This window comes from Rhinolophus ferrumequinum, chromosome 9 (genome assembly GCF_004115265.2).
Source record: "Rhinolophus ferrumequinum isolate MPI-CBG mRhiFer1 chromosome 9, mRhiFer1_v1.p, whole genome shotgun sequence".
Classification (NCBI taxonomy): Eukaryota; Metazoa; Chordata; class Mammalia; order Chiroptera; family Rhinolophidae; genus Rhinolophus; species Rhinolophus ferrumequinum.
Window position 1 is genome coordinate 36,276,211 of NC_046292.1, and position 21,397 is coordinate 36,297,607.

General features: G+C 33.4%; 1 protein-coding gene across 1 annotated transcript in view; it reads right to left on the minus strand.

The window, feature by feature from the left end:
• The window catches only part of FAF1 (Fas associated factor 1), a 394,652-nt gene that overhangs the window by 260,148 nt on the left and 113,107 nt on the right, over positions 1-21,397 (minus strand). The window contains exon 4 of the mRNA XM_033115190.1: positions 19,238-19,449. Within this exon, the coding sequence (XP_032971081.1) occupies positions 19,238-19,449 (212 nt within the window). The remainder of the gene's footprint in view (positions 1-19,237; positions 19,450-21,397) is intronic.

Below are 21,397 nucleotides of genomic sequence, written 5' to 3' on the forward strand. Positions count from 1 at the left end.
TACAAATATTTCACACATCTGCTTTTACTAGGTTGGTGCTAGTCTATAATTTTAGATTAACACATAATTCAATTCCAATTATAAGTGATTCAATACTGGAAAAACTGATTATATTATATATTTAAAGAGGAAAAATAATTCCATGGTGATTAAGGAAAAGGGAAAAAGCTCATGCTACACAAGTTCTATGGAAACACAGCTGCCTAAGCGAAACAATGCTACTAAAATCAAACCCTTCATGGACTTAATGATTTTTTTTTTTTTTTTTTTTACTTTGCTAAAGAAAATTCCTATCTGGGCACTTTGGATAGTGATTAACATCATATAAAGAATTCTGGTTCAACACTATATTTTAAAGGCATAAAATTTTATCAACGTTGGACTCCAAAAATGTCACTGCTGACAAAGAATTGTTCTTTTTATATAAATACATATAAATGTTGCTGTTTCGTTTGTGGCTAAAGTTGCTATTTCTAAAGTTGTACTTGTCTGGAACGGGGCTGATGCTGTTACAAGTCTGCCCAGCACTCTCCTCTTAGACATCTACTATCTTCACCTGACATCTCCTGCTTAAGCTCTTGGAGAGTCTACAAGTTCATAACCTAAAAAGTTTCTAAAGGACAAACAAAAAAATTTTGAGTTAAAGTCACAGTTACTTTTTGCAGCAAGCTTGAGTAACAAACATATCAAACAAATAGTCTTTTGTTCCACACATAAAGAAGGAATACAAAACAAAATCAGAATTATGACAGCAAACTGAGTTCATCATTTTTTAAAACTTCTTCTGTTGGTCTCAATTTCTTCTGTAAAGAGGGGATGCCAACTATAGTCAACACTTTATTGGGTTACTGTATTAAATGACATAAAGCATGGAAAATATTTTGTATTAGTATGTGTTCGATACATACAAGGGATTCAAAAAATGTTGGTTATTTTGAGTTGTATTGATTAAAGTAATACCTACATACGTGTCTAGTATAGTATCTGGCCAATATACGCTCTCAATAAACACTAGTTATTGTTTCAAGGATAGTCAACATAATTTAGGGCAGTGAAGTGCTAGAAGGCAGCAAATTTCAGAGCCAGTAGTCAAATCTGGGTCTGCCTGACGCCAAAGATCGTAACACAAGATGGCACTGCACTACAGTATCCCTGTATGTTACCTGGTAAATTATAAAGATATGCAGATGTCATCAAGAACAGTCCACTGAATCTGCAAACCCTATATCTGATAAAGAGTTAACATCCAAAATATATAAAAAACTCAGGCAATTCAACAGCAAAAACACCAAATAATCTAATTTTTAAAATGGCAAGGGACCTGCATAGACATCTTCCCCAAAATATACAAATGGTCAACAAGTACACAAAAGGGGGCTCAATATCACTAATTATTTGAGAAATGCAAATCAAAACTATCATGCGATATCACCTCATACTTGTTGAATGGCTATCATCAATAAGACAAGAGATAACAAATGCTGAGAAGGATGTGGAAAAAATGGAACCCTTGTGCACTGTTGGTAGGACCGTAAATTGGTGCAGCCACTGTTGAAAACACTATGGAGGTTTCTCAAAAAATTAAAAATAGAACTACGATATGATCCAGCAATTCTATTTCTGGGAATATATCTGAAGGAAACAAAAACACAACATTGAAGAGCTATCTGCACCCCCATATTCACAGCAGCATTATCTACAATAACCAAGATATGGAATCAATCTACATGTCTATCAACAGGTGAATGGATAAGAAGTTGTGGGATATATGTATGTACACACACACACACACACACACACAAGTTGTGGGATATATGTATGTACACACACACACACACAATGGAATATTACAAACAGAAGGAAATCCCACTATTTGCAACAGTATGAATGGACCTTGAGGGTATTATGCTAAGTGATATAAGTCAAATAGAGAAAGACAAATACTGTTTCTCTCACTTACATATGTAATCCTAAAAACAAACAAAAAAACACTCATAGAAAAAAACCGTAACCAGTGAGGGGAGTGGGGATAAAGGAATTGGATGAAGGTAGTCAAAAGGTACAAACTTTTAGTTATAAGATAAATAGGTACTGGGAATGTAATATATTACATGATGACTATAGATAACACTGCTGTGTGGTATATTTAAAAGTTGTTAGAGAGAGTAAACTCTTAGAGTTCTCATCACAGTGAAAAAGAAAACTTCTTTTTTTGTATCTACATGAGACAATAGATGTTAGCTAAACTTATTGTAATAATTTCACAATATATGTAAGTCAAGTCATTACACTGTACACCTTAAGCTTATACAGTGTTGTATATCAATTATATCTCAATAAAACTGGAAAAATATTTTTTTTAAAAAAAGAACAGTCTACTAAACCCAACAGCGTATTTTTAAAAAAACTTAACTGGATGATTTATACATAATAGCTACCACCACCATAATCAGATAAAGAACATTTCCTATATCATAAAAAATTTGCCCAGACCCCTTTGAAACAAAAGCCTACCCCACCCCAACCTCTGCTCTTCCTTCTCACCCTAAAGATTAGTTTTGTCTGTTATCTTTTATGTCTGGGTTCTTTTGCTTTGCATGTTTTTGAGATTCATCCATGTTGTTGGGTGTACCAATAAACAGTTCCTTTTCATTCCTTAGTAGTAGTCCAGTATATATTGCTTAGTATAGCGTGCAGTAGCTTCTGAAATAGCTTCCAATGCTCCTCACCTCATAGCAGCCATGCCCTTTGTACTCCCCTCCCCAAGTGTGGCCTGAACCGGTACTTCTAACAAAGAGAATACAACGATGGTATTGGGATGTCACTTTTGAGTTAGGTTACAAAAGACTGGGGCTTCCATTTTGCTAATATACCCTCTCTATTGCCCTCTTATTTGCTCACTCTGACGAAGACAGCTGCCTTATTGTGAAATGCTCTACGGAGAGGCAAATACAACAAGGAACTGAGGCAGCCTCCAAGGGAAAATGAGGCTCCCAGTTAAACAGCTCACGTGGAAATGAATACGGCCAGCAACCCCATCAGTGGTCCTGGAAGTAGATCCTTCTTTAGTTGAGCCTTGAGATGACACTGATAGCGGCCCGTAAGAGACCAGGTAAGCCATGCCCAGATTCCTGACCTACATGGAGGACATGCGAGCTGGAAAGTCTTCTCTAACACGTTGAATTGAAGCTTCCATTGCATCATCTGAATCATGAAGACTCTACAGAGTGATCCTAAGAATACAGCTATAAAATTTTTGTCCAATCTTCAAATGCTTTACAAATGAATTTTCTTTTCCCATATGAAAAAAGGAGAGAATACTGGCATCTATTCAAATTCCTAAGCCTGGAATTATAACTACAGTATTTTTTTAATTGCACTCAGTGTACACAATAAAGCAGGCCATTTTCACCCAACGAACAAGATGTTTTGCTTTCAATTCAGATAAAAATACATGCTAGAAAAATGTTACTGACCTTATTAAACATTCCTTGAAAAAAAAATTGCCAGTTTCCAAAGTGATAGTATCATCTTGCATTATACCAAAAGTTCCATTTGCTCCATATCATTATATGGAATTTTCTGGTCTTTTTTAGACATTCCAGTGGGCGTAGTTTGTCATTGTGGTTTCAATTTGTATTCCCTAATGATTAATAACTAATGACATTAAACATCTTTTTGTGCAATTAGTGACCATTTTGCATACTTTCTGTAAAGTATCGAATAGACATATTCTGAATGAACCTTGTATTACTCATCTTAGGAGGGAAGTATGTAGTCTTTAAAGCATTACCTTGTTTCCCCGAAAATAAGACCTAGCCAGACAATCCGCTCTACTGCACCTTTTGGAGCAAAAATTAATATAAAACCCGGTCTTATCTAACATAATATAAGATGCAGTAGAGCGGACTGTCTGGCTAGGTCTTATTTTCGGGGAAACGGTATGTTAATTGTATGTTCTTCAGCAATGTGCTTTATCAGGTTGACAAAGTTTCCTTCTATTCTTACTTTGCTGCAGGTTTAAAAAAAAAAAAACATTTCTGAAATGAGTGTTAAATATTGTTCCTCCCTCTACTGTAATAATCAGATACATGTGTATATTCCTGTGAAATCACCACCACAATCAAGATAATAAACATTTCCATCACCATGAAATGTTCCCTTGTATTCCCCTGTGGTCAATTCCACCCCCATCCCTAACTTCTGGCAACCACTGATCTGATTTCTTTCACTAGTTTTTGCCTTTCCAGAAAGTTATATAAATGGAATTAAACAGATTCCTTTTTGTGTCTGGTTCCTTTCACTAGGCATATTTTGAGATTCCTCCGTGTTGTTGCCTGCATTAGTGGTTTGTTCCTTTTTATTGTTAAGTATTATTCCATTGCATAGTTATACTACAAGTTGTTTATCAACTCAATTGATAGACAACTGAGGTGTTTCCAGTTTGGAGCAACTGTGAATAAAGTTGCTGAATATTCATGTACAAGTCTTTGTGGGGACATATTTTCATTTCTCTTGAGTAAATACTTAAAAATAGAATTACTGGGTCACATAGAAAGTATGTATTTTAATTTATAAGATCCTATCAAACTGTCTTCAAAAGTGTCAGTATCATTTTGCATTACTACCAGCATATCCGAGTATGAAAGTTCCAGTTGCTCTGCATCCATACAAGCCCTTGGTATTTAGTCTTTTTAATTTTAGCCACTCTAACAGGTGTGTAGATATATTTTATCATGATTTTAGTTTGTACTTCCCTAATAACTAATAGTGTTGAACATCTTTTTATATGATTATTTTCTACCCATGTCTTCTTCGATGAAGTGTCTTTTAGAATCTTTGCCTTGTCTTCTTGAGTTTTGGGTGGTAGAAGAGGGTAAACGGGGTTAAATACATATGGTGATGGAAGGAGAACTGACTCTGGGTGGTGAACACACAATGTGATATATAGATGATGTACTACAGAATTGTACACCTGAAAATTATGTAATTTTACTAACCATTGTCACCCCAATAAATTTTAATTTAAAAAAAAGATTGAGTTTTAAGAGTTCTTTAGATATTCTGGATACAAGTCCTTTTATAAAATGTGTGCTTTTCAAATACTTACTCCCAGTCTTCAGCTTATCTTTTAATCATCCTCTTAAGAATGCCTTTCAGAAAGCAGAGTGTATAATTTTGAAGAAGTTCACTATTTCAATTTTTCTTTTATGGTTTGTGCTTTTTGTGTCCTCACTGAAATAAAGAAAAACTGCCTAATTCAAAAATTTTCTTTCATAAATCTTACAGTTTTAGCTCTTACATTTAGGCTTGTTAATTATTTGGTGTTAATTATTGTACAGGGGTTCTTCTAGATTCTTCTTCTTTAGGGTTAATATTTATAAGAGGTTTAAGGGGTAAGGTTCTCCAGCCTCTTCTTTTTTTCATGGGGGGAGGACATTTGGATGTCCAATTGTGCCAGATCTGTTTGTTGAAAAGAATATTTATTCCCACTGAATTGAATAAACTTGGAAAGTTGTAAAAAACTGACTGACCAGGTATAGGTGGATCTATTTCTAGATTCTCTATTCTTTTCCAATGACCTATATGTCTCTTTTGCCAATACTATATTGGCATGATTACTGCCTTAAAATTATGTGGATGAAGTCATCTAAGTTTGTTCTTTTTCAAAATTGTTTTGACCATTCTTTACCATTTACATTTTAATATAAATATTGTAATCAACTTGTCAGTAACTTTTATTAAAGCTGACATCCTTATTGGAATTGCACTGATTCTATAAAGCAATGTGAAGAAAAATGGCATTTTAACAATACTGAGTCTTCCAATTCATGGACATATCTCTCCATTTATTTAGACTTTTAATTGTTTTCAGCAATGTTTTATAGCTTCAGTGTAAGGCTTTACATATTTTTTTGCTAAATTTATCCCTAGGTCTTTTTGTAAACGATATTGTAAAAAGGTATTTTTTTTTAAATTTTAGTTTCCAGTTGTTTGTTGCTACTATATAGAAATATAATTGATTTTTGTATGTTGACTTTGTATCTTTTGACCATGCTAAATTCAATTATTAATTATAGTAGCCTTCTTGTAAATTCTTTGGGGTTTTCTCCATAATTATATCATTTTTGAATAAAGGCAGTTTTAATTCTTTTTAAATCTGTATTTTTTTTCTTTTTTTTTTCCATATTGCATTGTTGAGGACCTCTAGTAGAATGCTGACTAGAAGTGGCAGGAATGAACATCCTGCCTTGTTCTCAAATTTTGGGTGAAACCATTCACTATTTCACCATTACGTATGCTAGGTGTTGGATTATTATAAATGCCCTTTATCAGGCTGAAGAATCTACGTTTCATTCCTAATTTTGGAGAGTGTTTCCAAATGGATATTGAATTTTGTTAAATGCTTTTTCTTTATGTATTAATATGATCATGTGGTTTTCCTTTTTTAGCCAATTGATAAGGTACACGAAATTTTTATAATCACAGGAGTGATATGATTATATTTGTATTCTTAAAAGATCAGTTATCATAAGTTGCAATTTATTTATAAATTGGTTATGTCTATATCCCTTACTAGACTGTAAGTTCTATGAAGACAAATACCACGCCTGTTTTCTTCTCCATTCTACATCTATGATTGGGTCAATGTAGAAAATACTTATTGAGTGAATAAACAAATGTGTAAACAAATGCAAGGAGAGCAAGAAGCACTATGAAGAATCAGCAAGAATGGAACAAGACTAGGGGTAGGGAAACTAATTAGGAGGCTATCTTATTGAGGGGTGGTATTTCCACAACAGAATAGTAAAGGAGAAAAGGATCTAACCTGACTAGAGAAAACAAAAGAATAGCCAAACAAAAATGTCAAGGTTTCTACATTGGCGAAACTTACAGTGATGTCAGTCTATATCAGGGTCTGAGTTATTGTTATGACCAAGTCAGGAAATGAGGGCTAAGTAATTTGTTCTAATTTTTTCTGGGTTATTACATACCCTTGAATTAACCTATAATATTTATATCTTTGGAGTGAGAATTAAATGAAGAGTGGCTAGGTCTCCTTGGTTCTCTCCAAACTAAAATCCATTTTCCAAGCTTATAAAGGAGTTTCCAAACCAAATCTGTTTGTGGGACACTCTAACAGTCTATAATGATATAAATGACTAAAAGAAGAGGGGATAATGAGAGCAGTAAAGAGAAGATCACCTCATAGGTACAACAATCCAAAAATACCAAGATGCACTAAGTTTTTACAAGAGATTGCTAGGTTGACAGAAGAGGTAATAGCTAGCCATGCCATACATTAAGTGCATCTTCCTATTGTTTTCTCTTCTCCAGACTTCGGCCCACTGCAATGGCAAACAAACTGGCCTTAGAAAGCAAGAGAAGAATGGTCTGACTAATCAGAAATACAAGCTATACAAGAATTGGCCTGTAAGAAAGGAAGCACTCAGCAAGAAAACACTGCAAACTAAAAGAAAAAAAAAAAAAAGGAAGAAGATACTTTTTAACTCTAAAAGTTTTAGTATTAGACCAGTGCTTATCCCATTACTCAATAAATGCATTCAAATATTTAACTAATACTTAATACCTACTATTGCCAAGGAACAAGCACAATATAAAGAAGAAATTATGTCCATCTTTGAAGAACTAACAGTCTCACAGGATAGATTTGTTAAGAAACCATGAAACAATTGCTATACAAAGATATATAAAGTATAGAGAAGTAACTCCAATCACTATCTCCCTTTGAGACTCTGCAACATCATGGAAAGGGAATTCCAAAAGCTAATTTAGGTTGCACTAATAGAAATGACTTGCTTCAATCAAGGAAGAGGACAGACCAACCGTGTTTTCTCAACCCAAGGTGGGCAATGAGTATCACACTTTATATGCAGCACTGACATCCTAAAATGAATCATGGTTCTAAAGTGGAAAAACATCCGAAAGTGATACATCAGAAAAAATAACTGTAACAACTAGCATCTGCAGTATGCAATTTTGACAGTTTTGAGATATAACTGATATACAACATTGTATTAGTCCAAGGTATACAACATAATGATTTGATATATGTGTATGTTGTGAACTGATTACCACAGTAAGTTTAGTTAACATCAATCATCTCACATAGTTACAATTTTTTCTTGTGATGAGAACTTTTAAGACGTACTTTCTTAGCAAATTTCTAAGGTACAATACACTATTGTTAACTATAGTCACCATGCTGTACATTGTATCCATATATATATATATATATATATGTGCATTTTAAATTCAACACAATTCTGTAATGGTTGAATGAACTAAAGATATTTCTTTTCTCTGAGGAAATGGGAGAAAAAGTACTGTCTTTTAATATCTGAAGAACTGTCAAGAGGAAAATATATTTACCTACGTAGTCTGTCTCTGAAAACAGTGAGGTCAAAGGAATAGAGCTTACAGGTGGCAACTCACAAATAAGGATATACTAACATACAACTGATACCTCATTTTTTTGCACGTGGTTAGTGTATAAAATGTTTTTATTTATAAAATTATAGTCAGAGTTGATGGACAATGGAATCAATGCTTTAAAAAAAAAGAGCATCCCATTGCTAAAAGTATTTAAGCACCCACTAGATGACTCTAAGACAAAAATGTGGAAAAGACTGCTTAATTTGTGGCCAGTTAGACTAAATATTATTATAGATGCCCTCCAAACCTATTAATCTCCATTAACCAATATGCCACTTACTCTCTTTTGTTATTTCTCACATCTATAAAATGGGAATACAGGTTCTGGCTGTCTCAAGGTAATGTGAAAATAAGTCATTGAGTATAAAAGGACAGAGGCAAGGACTAAGGCAGGATCATGGGAGAGAGGGTATAGCATGAATCTGTCACTGGTGGAAAAAGAGATTCTATTTAGGTAAACTTTCAACTAACTGAAGACCACAACCCCAACTTTATGCTCAAGACTGCACATTCCTCATTATTCCTCCAGGAACACCATTCTCCTTCCTGTCTCTGTGCTTTTCTTGCCTAAACTTTCCCCCCATTTTATCCACATGACACATTTGACTCATATTTCATAGACTGGTCCCTCTCTGAAATCTTTCCTGACCATCCCCACAACCTTATATATTCCCTTTCCACACTCCCAAAACACCAGCTAAAATTGAATTAATTGCTTCCTTTTCAATATCCTCATAGCACTTTGTCTATACTTTCATGATAGAAATTATTTTATTGGAAAGATCATGAATTCTAGATTCAGTTTAAGACTGAATGGTTCAGGAATTCTCTGGCCTCAGTTTATTCATCTTTGAAACAGGGATAATAACATCTGTCTCACAGTTGTTGCAAGGGTTGTATAGGAAGTATAGTGAGCAAGGTGGCTGGTGTACAGTAGGTAGTGTGTATAAGTATGTGTGTGAGAATAAATGAATGAATGAATGAATGGAGTATAAGAATGGATAAATACTCTTTATTTCCATGTCTTCTTCCCCGCTCCTATCTGGATATAGACCATGGAATCCTCTAAAATAAGGACTGCTTTATTTACATATAACCTAAGAACTTAGCATAATTTTAAGCCCAAAGTAACAAGAAACATCTATAATAAAATGACCTATTCTAATTTGACAAAAGTCTTTGGAATTTACTTCCTAATTCTCAGTAGTGATTGCTAAATTTGAGACCGTGGAAAGTAAGGAGTCATTTACCATTATAGCCATTACCATGTATGTTTATTCTTTCAAAAAAGGAACGTTATTTTAGACTCTTTCAAAGGAAGTATCAAACATTATAGGCAAGTACCAGAGAAAGAAGAGACTGAAAGATGAACAACAGAAAATAAAGATGTTAGAAAACATAAGTCGAGGTTTCTGATCTTCACTGCCTTGCTTTGAAGATAAGACAACAAAAGTGACATGAGAGATAAAAGCAGTTGAGAGAAAAATAATTTTCAATAAATTTCACAAAATATAAAGTGGAGTTTAAAGGCTTTCCATAAAATGGCAATCTTAAACTATATAAAAAACTGATACTAACACAGAGTTAATGAGAAAAAGAAGATATTCAATTTGTTCTTTATAAGCTGCTCTATTTTTTTAAAAAATTTACTGGAAGTACAATATTTTAAAATGTGAAACTAGATTAAAGAAACATTCCCAATGTACAAATAAAAGTAAATTATGCACATTAAGACCACAGTTTGAGATGCTGCTTAGACTTTAAAATGATTTTATGTATAATTCGGGAAGTACATAATTGTTGGCATGGAGGCAACAAACATCAGTTTGCAAATGGACCAAAGAACAAGGCACAACATTTGCTTTCTTCCCCAAAAGTACGAGCTATAATCAGTCCTTTTGTCATTTCATTCTCCCAATATCAGAAAAAGGCAAATAAGTTCACTACTCTTTCCTTTTCACATGCACTAACAACAACAACAACAACAAAACAACTTATATAGTACTTACTATTGATAAAGGGTTGCTAAGTCACAGAGGGGTTAAGGCATGTGCCAAAAATTACATAATTTCAGTGGCAGAGTCAAGGCCACAAATTAAGTTTATAGATTCAAGACAAAAACTTGTTTGAAATATCCTGAACTACTTTTTCAGGATCAAAATGTACTTGCTAAATGTCTTAACTCTTCCCATACTCAATCTGATTGTTTTAAACTAAAATGGGATCCAATATAATAAAAGTAGGTTTCAGAAGTTAGATTAAAAACAGGAAAAAAAAAGGCAAAGGGTTCAACTGATAACAGACCTATGTTTCTGTTACATTCACGAAATTAAGGCTATGGTGAACAGGCCCAACAAAAGTGAGTTTGCTAACAGCACTGATTCAACAAACTTTATTGGCCATACCTGTATGTTAGGTTAAATCCATTGCTAGATCTTACAGATGTAATAATACAATAATTCCTACCCTCCAGATCACATTACTTCAGAGCAGATAGTAATTTTATAGAAGAACCAATGCTTTAATTTTTTTAAATTTATTCAAGGTAAGATAACCCAGAAGGATTCTGTAATAAAATGAAACTAGTAATAAATAGAACACTAAAAACATTAACAGACCAATACAATTACCACTAGGTGTCACTCTAATATAAAGTTCTTGACTGCCTTTACGCTTGCTTTTTATACTTTGTTGAGTCCCGGTAATAACACGGAAAACTGCATTATCTTATTTAGCATCTCTTTGCATTTTAGTATCTATACATATACATAAAAAATAGTATTTATCCAGTTCCTTAATGATAGTAAGATAATCCATATCTACAAACTATTTAACAATTATATTGTAGGTCACATAAACTTTAAGGTGTGTATTTTAAATTTTTCCTATGGGAGATAAACGAATATACATATGCTCATTTTTGAGCCATTTATTTTCTCAACAGGTACTATTCTGTGTCAAATATTGTTCTTAGATAGATAATTTAGAGAAGAATAAGACCTGATCTCTGTGTTTGAGAAGTTAACATTCGCAAGAGAAACCTGAAACACGAAGAAAGAATAAGATGTTTTAAAAATCTGGTTTAAAAGTCTGTATGACATTTTATGAGATCATAGCAGATCAATCAACTTAAATATGTCCATGGAGGTCAGGAAAGAGTTCATAAAGGGGAGATATTTACATGGGTATTCAAAGATGACTATGAGTTTTCTAGAAAACTTAAGAAAGGTCAAATCAAACAGAAAATAGGAAACAGAATCACTGAACGATATATGAAGACATTTATGCTACTATAGGACAATTATGTAAAATTCAGACGAAAGGAAGAAAAAAACTGAAAAGAATGGAGATTAGATAGAGGATGTATTTTAATAATTCATGAAAGAAATTAATTCCTGAACTGTAACAACGGGGTTCAAAAAAATGGATGGATTCAAGTGATATGATAAAACTAGCAGATCAAATACAGTGAAAGAAGTGAAAGAAGAAGTATTTCCATGAAGTCCCATATATCCCTGTGTATACCTCCCACAGTGATACGTGTCAACAAATCAACAGAGAAGGTGCATGACATGATTCTCTAACTGGCATGTGATTCATAGTAGGAGAATAACTATAATCCAGAACAAATAAAAAACTTGAAACAGGAGAGGCAGAAGATGCATTTTGTACAATAACAGTATCTGGTTTACAATTCATTTTGAATCAATTTATTTACTATATATTTGTAAGTGTTGTATTTGTTTTCACAGCATGATGACTTGACTGCTTCTACTCTACCACACTTGGGCTTTTACAGGGAATTACAAAGCCAATATTTTTCAAAATGTGATCCCTAAAAATTCTATCACGTTACCATAACGAAACTTTAAAATAATTCCATAATCATAATCTCCAAATTAAGATAGAATTAAAGTAAAACATTAACATATATAAACCAGAGATGCCAGTGTTTCTGATCACTGCCCTTGAAACAAGCAGGAGATTTCACTCCAACTGAGGGACCCAATGAAAAAGCAGTTCAAGTAGTCAAAGTATCAATGAACTTCCACCATATATCAAATATTTCATCAACAAAAAGAACTAGGTCACTTTGAAATGAGACACTGTTAAACTGCTCAGCCACATGCTACACAATAGCAGTTAAACTTTAATATTGGACTATATTCCAGTTTTCTTAAAACAGATAAAAATCTGAGACAATTTTAAGATTTAAAATAAAAAGTGTGATATGGCAGAGTTCTTTGCCCTATAACAAACATTCATCATTAAGCTAAGAAAGTAAAGGCCTAATTACATCCCACTTACGGGGTCCCATACTAACACACCAAGGATGCCTTGGCAATAATTACTGAAAATCCATATGAGCAATAAACATGGTCAACTCTGACTAAATAATAGTGTCAAGATAAATAAAATTATATTTCAAATATCAGTAGATGGGTTTTGGTGATTTTGAAAATACAAAATTCATTTTACATATCCACAAACAGACAGAAACTATAAAAAAGAACCAAACAGAAATTTTAGAGCTGAAGAATATAATAATTTAATTGAAAATTTCACTAAAGGGGCTCAAGAACAGTGCTCATCAATCAGAAGACAGAATTTCTGGACTTGAAGATATGTCATTTGAAATTATCCATTCAGAGGACAAAAAAAGTATGAAAAAAAGTGAAGAAAGCCTAAAGGACTTATAGGACCATTAAAGGACCAATATATGCATTATGGTACTCACAGAGAAGAGAAATAAACAGGCAGAAAGTTTATTTGACGAAATAATGGACGAACACTTCCCAAATCTGGGAAAGGAAATAAAAATGCAGTTTCATAAAACACATAAGATTTCAAAAGGGAGGCATCCTAAGAGGTCCACACCAAAACACCTTAAAATCAAATTGTCACGTTAAAGGACAAAGAGAAATTTGAAAGCAGCAATAGAAAAGCTTGTAATGTACAGAGCCCCCACAAGACTATCAGCAGATGTCTCAGCTGAAACCTCGTAGTCCAAAAGGAGTAGAATGATATATCCAAAGTGCTGAAAGAAAAAAAAATTTCCAAACAAGAATACTATGTCCAGCAAAGCTGTCCTTTGAACATCAGGGAGAAATAAAGATTTTTCCTAGGTAAACAAAAGTTGAGAGAATTCATCAGCACTAGACATGCCTTCTAAGATATTCTTATAAGTACTTCAAGTTGCAACAAAAAGTCACTACATAGCAACACAGGAGTATGAAGTTTACTGGTAAAGATAAACATATAGACAACTACAGAGTACTGTAGGCAAATATAGAATACTGTAACCATGGTGTTTAGATCACTGAATCTGGTAAAGAAGTTAAAAGACAAATGTATAAAAAATAAGTATAGCTATAAAATATGTTAATGGACGCATAATACAAAAATAATGACATCAATAATGAAAAGGAGGGGAGTAAAATACTAGAGGTTTTGTGTATGATTGAAAATATCAGGTTAAAATAAATTACTATAACTAATGTCTTATGTAAGCCCATGGTAACTACAAAGAAAATATCCATAGAAGATACACAAACGAAAATGAGAAAAGAATTAAAATACACTACCAAAAAAATCAACAAATACAAAGGAAGACAGCAAGAGAGGAAAGAGGGACAAAAAGCTGTAAGACAGAAAAAATAAAATGGCAATACTAAGTCCTTCCCTATCAGTAATTACTTTAAATGTAAATAGGTAAAACTCCCCAATCAAAAAAACAGAAACTGGCTAAATGAATTAAAAAAGCAAGATCCAACTATATGCTGTATACAAGAGACTCACTTTAGATTCATGGACACACAGGCTGAAAATGAAAGGACAGAAAAAGATATTGTATGCAAATGGTAACAAAAGAGAGCTGTGCGGCCAAATTTATATCAGACCAAACAGACTATAAATCAAAAAGTGTCACGAGAAAGAAAGAAGGACATATAACCGTAAAAGAGTCAATTCATCAGAAATATGTAACAATTACAAACACATATGCACCCAACATCAAAGCACCCAATACAGGAAGCAAACAATAAAACTGAGGGGAGGACTACACCACACTATTACAAAATAGTAGGGGATTTCAATAATGAATTAAACTTTCACACAGAAGATCAATAAGGAAACAGAGGACTTGAACAACATTGTTGACAAAACAGACCTAACAGACATACACAAAACAGTACACTCAACAGCAGCAGAATACACAATCTTCTCAAGTACACATGGAACAGTCTCCAGGATAGATAACATGTTAGGTTACAAACAAGTCTTAATAAATTTAAGAAGGGGCAGAAGGAAAATACTATCAATTTTTACTTTCATTATATTATGGTTAGAAAACACACTTGGCATGATTTTAATCTTCTTAAACGTGTTAAGACTTATTTGTGACCTAACATGTAATGTATTGTGGAAAATTCAAATATGTGAAAATTAAACAACTTGAACAACCAACTGGTCAAAGAATAAATCAAAAGAGAAATTAGAAAATATCTTGAGACAAATAAAAACAAAAAGACAACACATCAAAACTAATGGGATGGAAGAAAAGCAGTTAAGTACTAAGAGAAAAGTTTATAGCAATAAATGCCTAAATTAAAAAAGGAGAAAGATCTCAAATAAACAACTTAACTTTATACCTCAAGTAACTAGAAAAAGAGGAACAAACTAAGCCCAAATTAGCAAAAGGGAGAAAATAAAGACTAAAGCAGAAATAAATAAAAAGAGAATAAAAAGCCCATAGGAAAATAATCAACAAAACTAAAGAGTTGATGTTTGAAAACGTCACCAAAATTGACAAATTTTTTTTCTAAACAAAGACTCACATAAAATCAGAAATGAAAAAGGAGTCATTACAAATGATGCCACAGAAATAAAAAGGATTATAGAGACTATAAGAAACAATTATATGCCAACAATAAAATAATCTAGAAGAAATTCCTAGAAACATATAACCTACCATGACTGAAACATGAAGAAACAGAAAATTTGAACAGATCTATAACTAGTAAGGGCTTTGAATCACTAATCAAAAACATACCAAAGAAAAGTCAAGCATCAGATTGCTTCGCAGGAGAATTCTACCAAACATTTAAAGAAAAATTAATGTTAATCTTTCTCAAACTCTTCCCAAAGACTGACGAGAAAGAAACACTTCCAAACTCACTTTATGAGGCCGACACTACCCTGTCAAAGCCAGAGAAGGAAACTACAAGAACAGTAAGAACAACAACAAAATAACTACAGACCAATATCTCTGATGAATATAGGCACAAAAATCCTCAACAACGTGTTAGAAAAACAAATTCAATAGCACATTAGAAGGATCATATACACCATGACCAGATGGAATTTATCCATGGGATGCAGGAATGGTTCACCATGTAAATATCAATCAACATGATACATCATATTAACAGAATGTGGGGAAGAACATCACATAATTATCTCAATAGATGCAGAAAAAGCTTGTGACAAATTCAACATTATTTCATGATAAAAACAACAAAGAGGAACAGAAGAAAATTGCCTCCAGAAATACAGGCTACATATGAAAAGAGCACATTTAACATCATACTCAAAGGTAAAAACTAAAAAACGTTTCCTCTACAGAGCATGAACAATGCTAGAATGACAACTCTCAGAACTTCTATTCAACATAGTATTGGAAGTCCTAACCAGAGAAATTTGGCAACACAAAGAAACAAAAGGCATCCAAATCAGAAAGAAAATGAAAAGTAAAATTATCTCTGTTTGCAGATAATATGATTTTATAGGTAGACAACTGTAAAGATTCCACAAAACAAACAACAACAAAAACAAACCCATGTTAGAACTAAAAAACGAATTCAGCCAAGTTGCAGGATAGATAAATAAATAAATAAATAAATAAATAAATAAATAAATAAATAAAAATTAGTTACAGTTCTATACACAAACAAGAAATAATCCAAAAAGGAAATTAAAAAAACAATTCCACTTATAATAGCATCAAAAACAATAAAATACATAGAAATAAATTTAAACAAGGAAACAAAAGACTTGAACAATGAAAAACAAAACACTGCTAAAAGAAATTAAACAACACATAATGGAAAGATATTACATGTTCATTGATCGAAATATTTAATATTGTTACTATGTCCATACTACCCAAAATAACCTATAGATTCAATGTGATCCTTAACAAAATCCCAATGGCATTTCATTTTATTTTTTTGGCAGAAACAGAAAAAGCAATGCTAAAATTCATATGGCACCACAAAGGACCCTGAATAGCCAAAACTATCTTGAGAAAGAAGAATGAAACTGGTGACCTCACATTCCTGACTTCAAAACTTTTTACAAAATAATCAAAACAGCATGGTATTGGCATAAAGACAGACATATAGACCAATGGAACAGAATAGAGAGCCCAGAAATAAACCCACACATATAAGTCAAATGATCTTTGACAAGAATGCCAAGTCTACACCATGGGGAAAGGACAGTCTTATAACAAATTGTGTGGGCAAAACTGGATATCCACATGCAAAAGAATGAAATTGGACCTTTACCTTACACCATACACAAAAATTAACTCAAAATGGATTAAAGACTTAACTGTAGTATCTGAAACTATAAAACTCCTAGAAGAAAACAAAAAGATCCATAGCATTGGCCTTGGCAATGATTTCTTGGATATGACACCAGAAGCATAAACAAAAGTAAAAATAGAAAAGTGGCATTACATTAAACTAAAAATCTTCTGTGCAACAAAGGAAATAACAGAGTGAAAAGGCAACCTACAGAATGGGAAAACATATTTGCAAACCATGTGTCTGATAAGGGGTTAATATACAAAATACATAAAGAAATCCTACAATTCAATAGTAAAAAAGCAAGTAATCCCATTTAAAAATGAGCAAAGGACTCAATTAGACATTTCTCCAAAGAAGACATACAAATAACAAACAGGTATATGAAAAGATGCTCAACATCATTAATCAGTATAGAGATGCAAACCAAAACCACATTGAGATATCACCTCATACCTGTTAAGAAGACCATTATATTTAAAAAATAACACAAAACAAAAAAAATAAAAAGCAGAAAATAACAAATGTTTGCAAGGATGTGGAGAAGTTGGAGCCCTTGTGCACTACGGATGGGAATATAAAATATATAGCCACTATGGAAAAAGAATAAGGAAATTCCTCAAAAAATTAAAAATAGAACTAAAATATTTCTGGGTATTAATCCAAAAGAATGGAAAACAGGGCCTAGAAAGAGATTAACAATTCCCTGTTCACCACAGCATTATTCACAATAGCCAAGAGGTAGAAAGAACCTAATTGTCCATCAACAGATGAATGGATAAAGAAATTTGACATATACAGACAATCGGATATTATTCAGCCTTTAAATATGGAGGAAATCCTATATGCTACAATGTGAATGAACCTTGAGGATATACTTAGTGAAATAAACCAGACACAGAAGGACAAATATTGTACGAGTTTTATATGAGGGATTTAAAGTAGTCAAACTTACAGAAGCAGAAAGTAGAGAGATGGTTGCCAGGGGATTGTGGGAGGGGAAAAGAGAAATTTGCTGTTCAATGGATACAAAGTTTCAGTTATGCAACATGAAAAGTTCTAGAGAGCTGCTGTACAATAATGTGCACATGGTTAACAAAACTACACTGTACACTTAAAAATGCTAGGAGGTTATATATCATATTATGTGTTTTTTTTAACCACAATTTTTAAAAGAGAATGTAAGGAGAATATTTGGGGGCATAGGAACAGGCACAGGGAGAAATGGCTGGACTAGGAAAGAACTCCAGGCAGGAGGAGGAACAAGTACATAGGCCCTGAGTGAGCTAATAACCTATTCAAGGAACTGAAAGAAGTCCATTACAACTTAGGCATGGTGAGCAATGAGGAGAGTAATACATGAAAACTAGAAATCTAGCAGGAACTTGATCAAGCAGGGACTGAACAGCCATGTTAAGAGATTTGAATTTTATCCTAAAAATAATGGAAATTTTCTAAATGGTTTTAAATAAGGGAATAATCTGATTGTTGGGGATGATCACTCTTTTAACAGCCTTACTTTTGTCTGTAATGTACCTCAATTAATAAAATTAGAAAGGAATCTCCCCAAAAAGGAACAGAAGTAAAATTTCAGAAATATCTGGAATTTAGATTTCAGGCAAAACTACATTAAAACAGAAATTAATACAATTTCTGGTTCTACAATTAACATGGATCAAATAATCTGAACCAAGTATGAGTTCAATATAGCTTCTCTACAGAAATCTGGTAGTCTGTCTAAAAATAGCAGACATACACTTCTGAGTTTCCTTTGAAAGGACAGTACTGAAGCACTGATCCAGCTGGCAGGGAGAAGGAGTGATAGAAACATGTCTTATTTCTGATCTCTCATTAACCCTAGTATGAAAAGGGAGTGAGCTTCAGCTATAGTCCAATACGCAATGTACTTAATTATGGAATTTTTTAAGTTCCTAAGATGTTTGATTAGCACCTATCCTAAAACAGCATCATATACCATTCCATATATGTAGGAGAAAACACAAAATTATTCTCAAACTTACCTCAGTCTCAGCACAGTATTTAAAAATAAAGCACAATAATCTATATGGGAAAATACTTTCAATTTGCTTTTTTTCCCTTCTTGTAGGCAATCAAAGAAAAAAATGTAAGTCGAATGTTTACCTAATAAATTGTTTATTTGTGAAGGTTTTATGGTAGGAAAAAAACCTTACCAACAGTACAGCTGTCTTCAAGTACCACATCAACATTTCTGTCTCTGTACTCCACCCTGAAATCCAGCATCCGAGGCTGCCTTTCAACAATATGCCTAGATGGCATTACAGGCCGAAATGCTGAAGAGGAAGAGGGAGCAGGAGTTGGAGCTGGAGCTGGGTGACTTGCTGGATCAAATGCAGGTCCTGGTATAGTCTCACCTCCATAGTCACTGAAATATTGACATAAAAGAAAGGTTATCATCAACGAAATCACTACCGGTTACCACTAAGGACCTGCTCCATACTTGGTTTCTGTTGTTCTTGCTATCAAAAATTTACCTACTTGTGCATCAAGGCCTAACAGAAGTTCTACTTTCTCCACGAAATCTTTCCCAGTGACTGAAGGCCACATTACTCTCAGTCCCATCCTTGCTTCTCTATGTCTATTAGCGATGTCAGACATATCATTGAGCATTTAATTAGTTTTTTGCCTTATGTAGTTATGATGTTGGTAGAACATCACTTTAAACTCTGTGAATTAACAACAGTGTCTTCTTCACTCATTCTCAAATATGAATCATTACTTCAATCATTAACTCTATTTTCCACAAAAACTATTTTGAAAACTTTACCATCCTTAAACCTCCATTCTCCCTCTCATGCCTCAATCTTAAAAGATATTTTTTTCTACTTTGCAGAGAAACCATATGCCATCAAGATAAAATTCCCTTACCTTTTTGACATCAAATCCACAAACTAACCCACATATGCACTCTCTTTCTCTATTCTTATAAAAGAGCGAAGACATCTTTCTATCTATGCAAAATCTAAAACCATCTTCTCATTAGCTTTATATTATGGGATTATCCCCTCCTTTTCCAGCATCTTCAACATCTCCTTCTCTTCTGAATTCTTCTCAGTAACATTTAAAACATGTTCAAATATTTCCCTTCTTAAAAAAATAAACATGAAATCCTGGCTCTGCCCACTTAATACCGTGTTTCCCCAAAAATAAGACCTAGCCGGACCGTCAGCTCTAATGAGTCTTTGGAGCAAAAATTAATATAAGACCCGGTATTATATTATACCCGGTCTTATATTATATTATATTAAATCTTATATTATATTATATATAATCTTATATTATATTATATAAGACCGGGTCTTATATTAATTTATATTAAAATAAAACCGGATCTCATATTAATTTTTGCTCCAAAAGACGCATTAGGGCTGACTGTCTGGCTAGGTCGTATTTTCAGGGAAACACGGTAGCTGTCTTATTTGTAAAATGGGAAATTATATTTATGAAAAGCTTAGCACAATGCCTGGTACCTAATAAGACCTCATACTCAGTATATCCAAAGTTTCCCCAAGCCTGATCCTCCCCCATTATTCCTATTGGCTCCCAAGACAGAAACCTCTGGCATTATCTTTGACCCCTTTTTCTCTCTCAATTCCCATATCTAATCAATCCTTTCAATTTTAACTCCTAAATGTCTTTTAGATAAGTCACCCACCTTTCCCTTCTGAAGCTGCCACCCTAGTCTAAGCCACAATCACCTCTTACATGGACTAATGCAGAAGCCTCCTAACTAATCTCCTTTGCATTTCATTCCACATCACCACTAGAGTGAAATTAAAGACAGAAATATCTTCATATCATTTTCTTCAACCTTCCCCTCTGCTCTTCACATAAAGGGACATACAAGGCCCTGTATGATCTGAATCCTACGTACCTTCCCATTCTCATCTTTTGCTGTGCTATCTCCATCGCGCTACACTGATAGCTACAACTTTCTTCTTTCTCACCTTGATCTTTCTGTTTCATGGGGGACCACAGACTACTCCTTCTAACACTATTCTTTCCTTCCCAACCCATCCCCAAATTCCAAGTTTTTTCTAGCTAATAATATTTATCCTTCACATCTCACACTAAATGTTTTTCAAATCAGAGCATGTTTTACTACCTCAGACTAGTTCAAATTCCTCACCACTATCAATAACGATATATTTAGTTGCATAATTTAAGTCCCTACTAGAATGTAAGTTCCACAAGGGCAAAGCTGACATTTGTGGTTTTAATGGCTGTAGCCTTTTCCCCGAACTTAAGATTTTATACTATGTAGAAGGTACTAATGACTTGAGGAATAAAAGATAAAGAATTGTTTTTTTTCT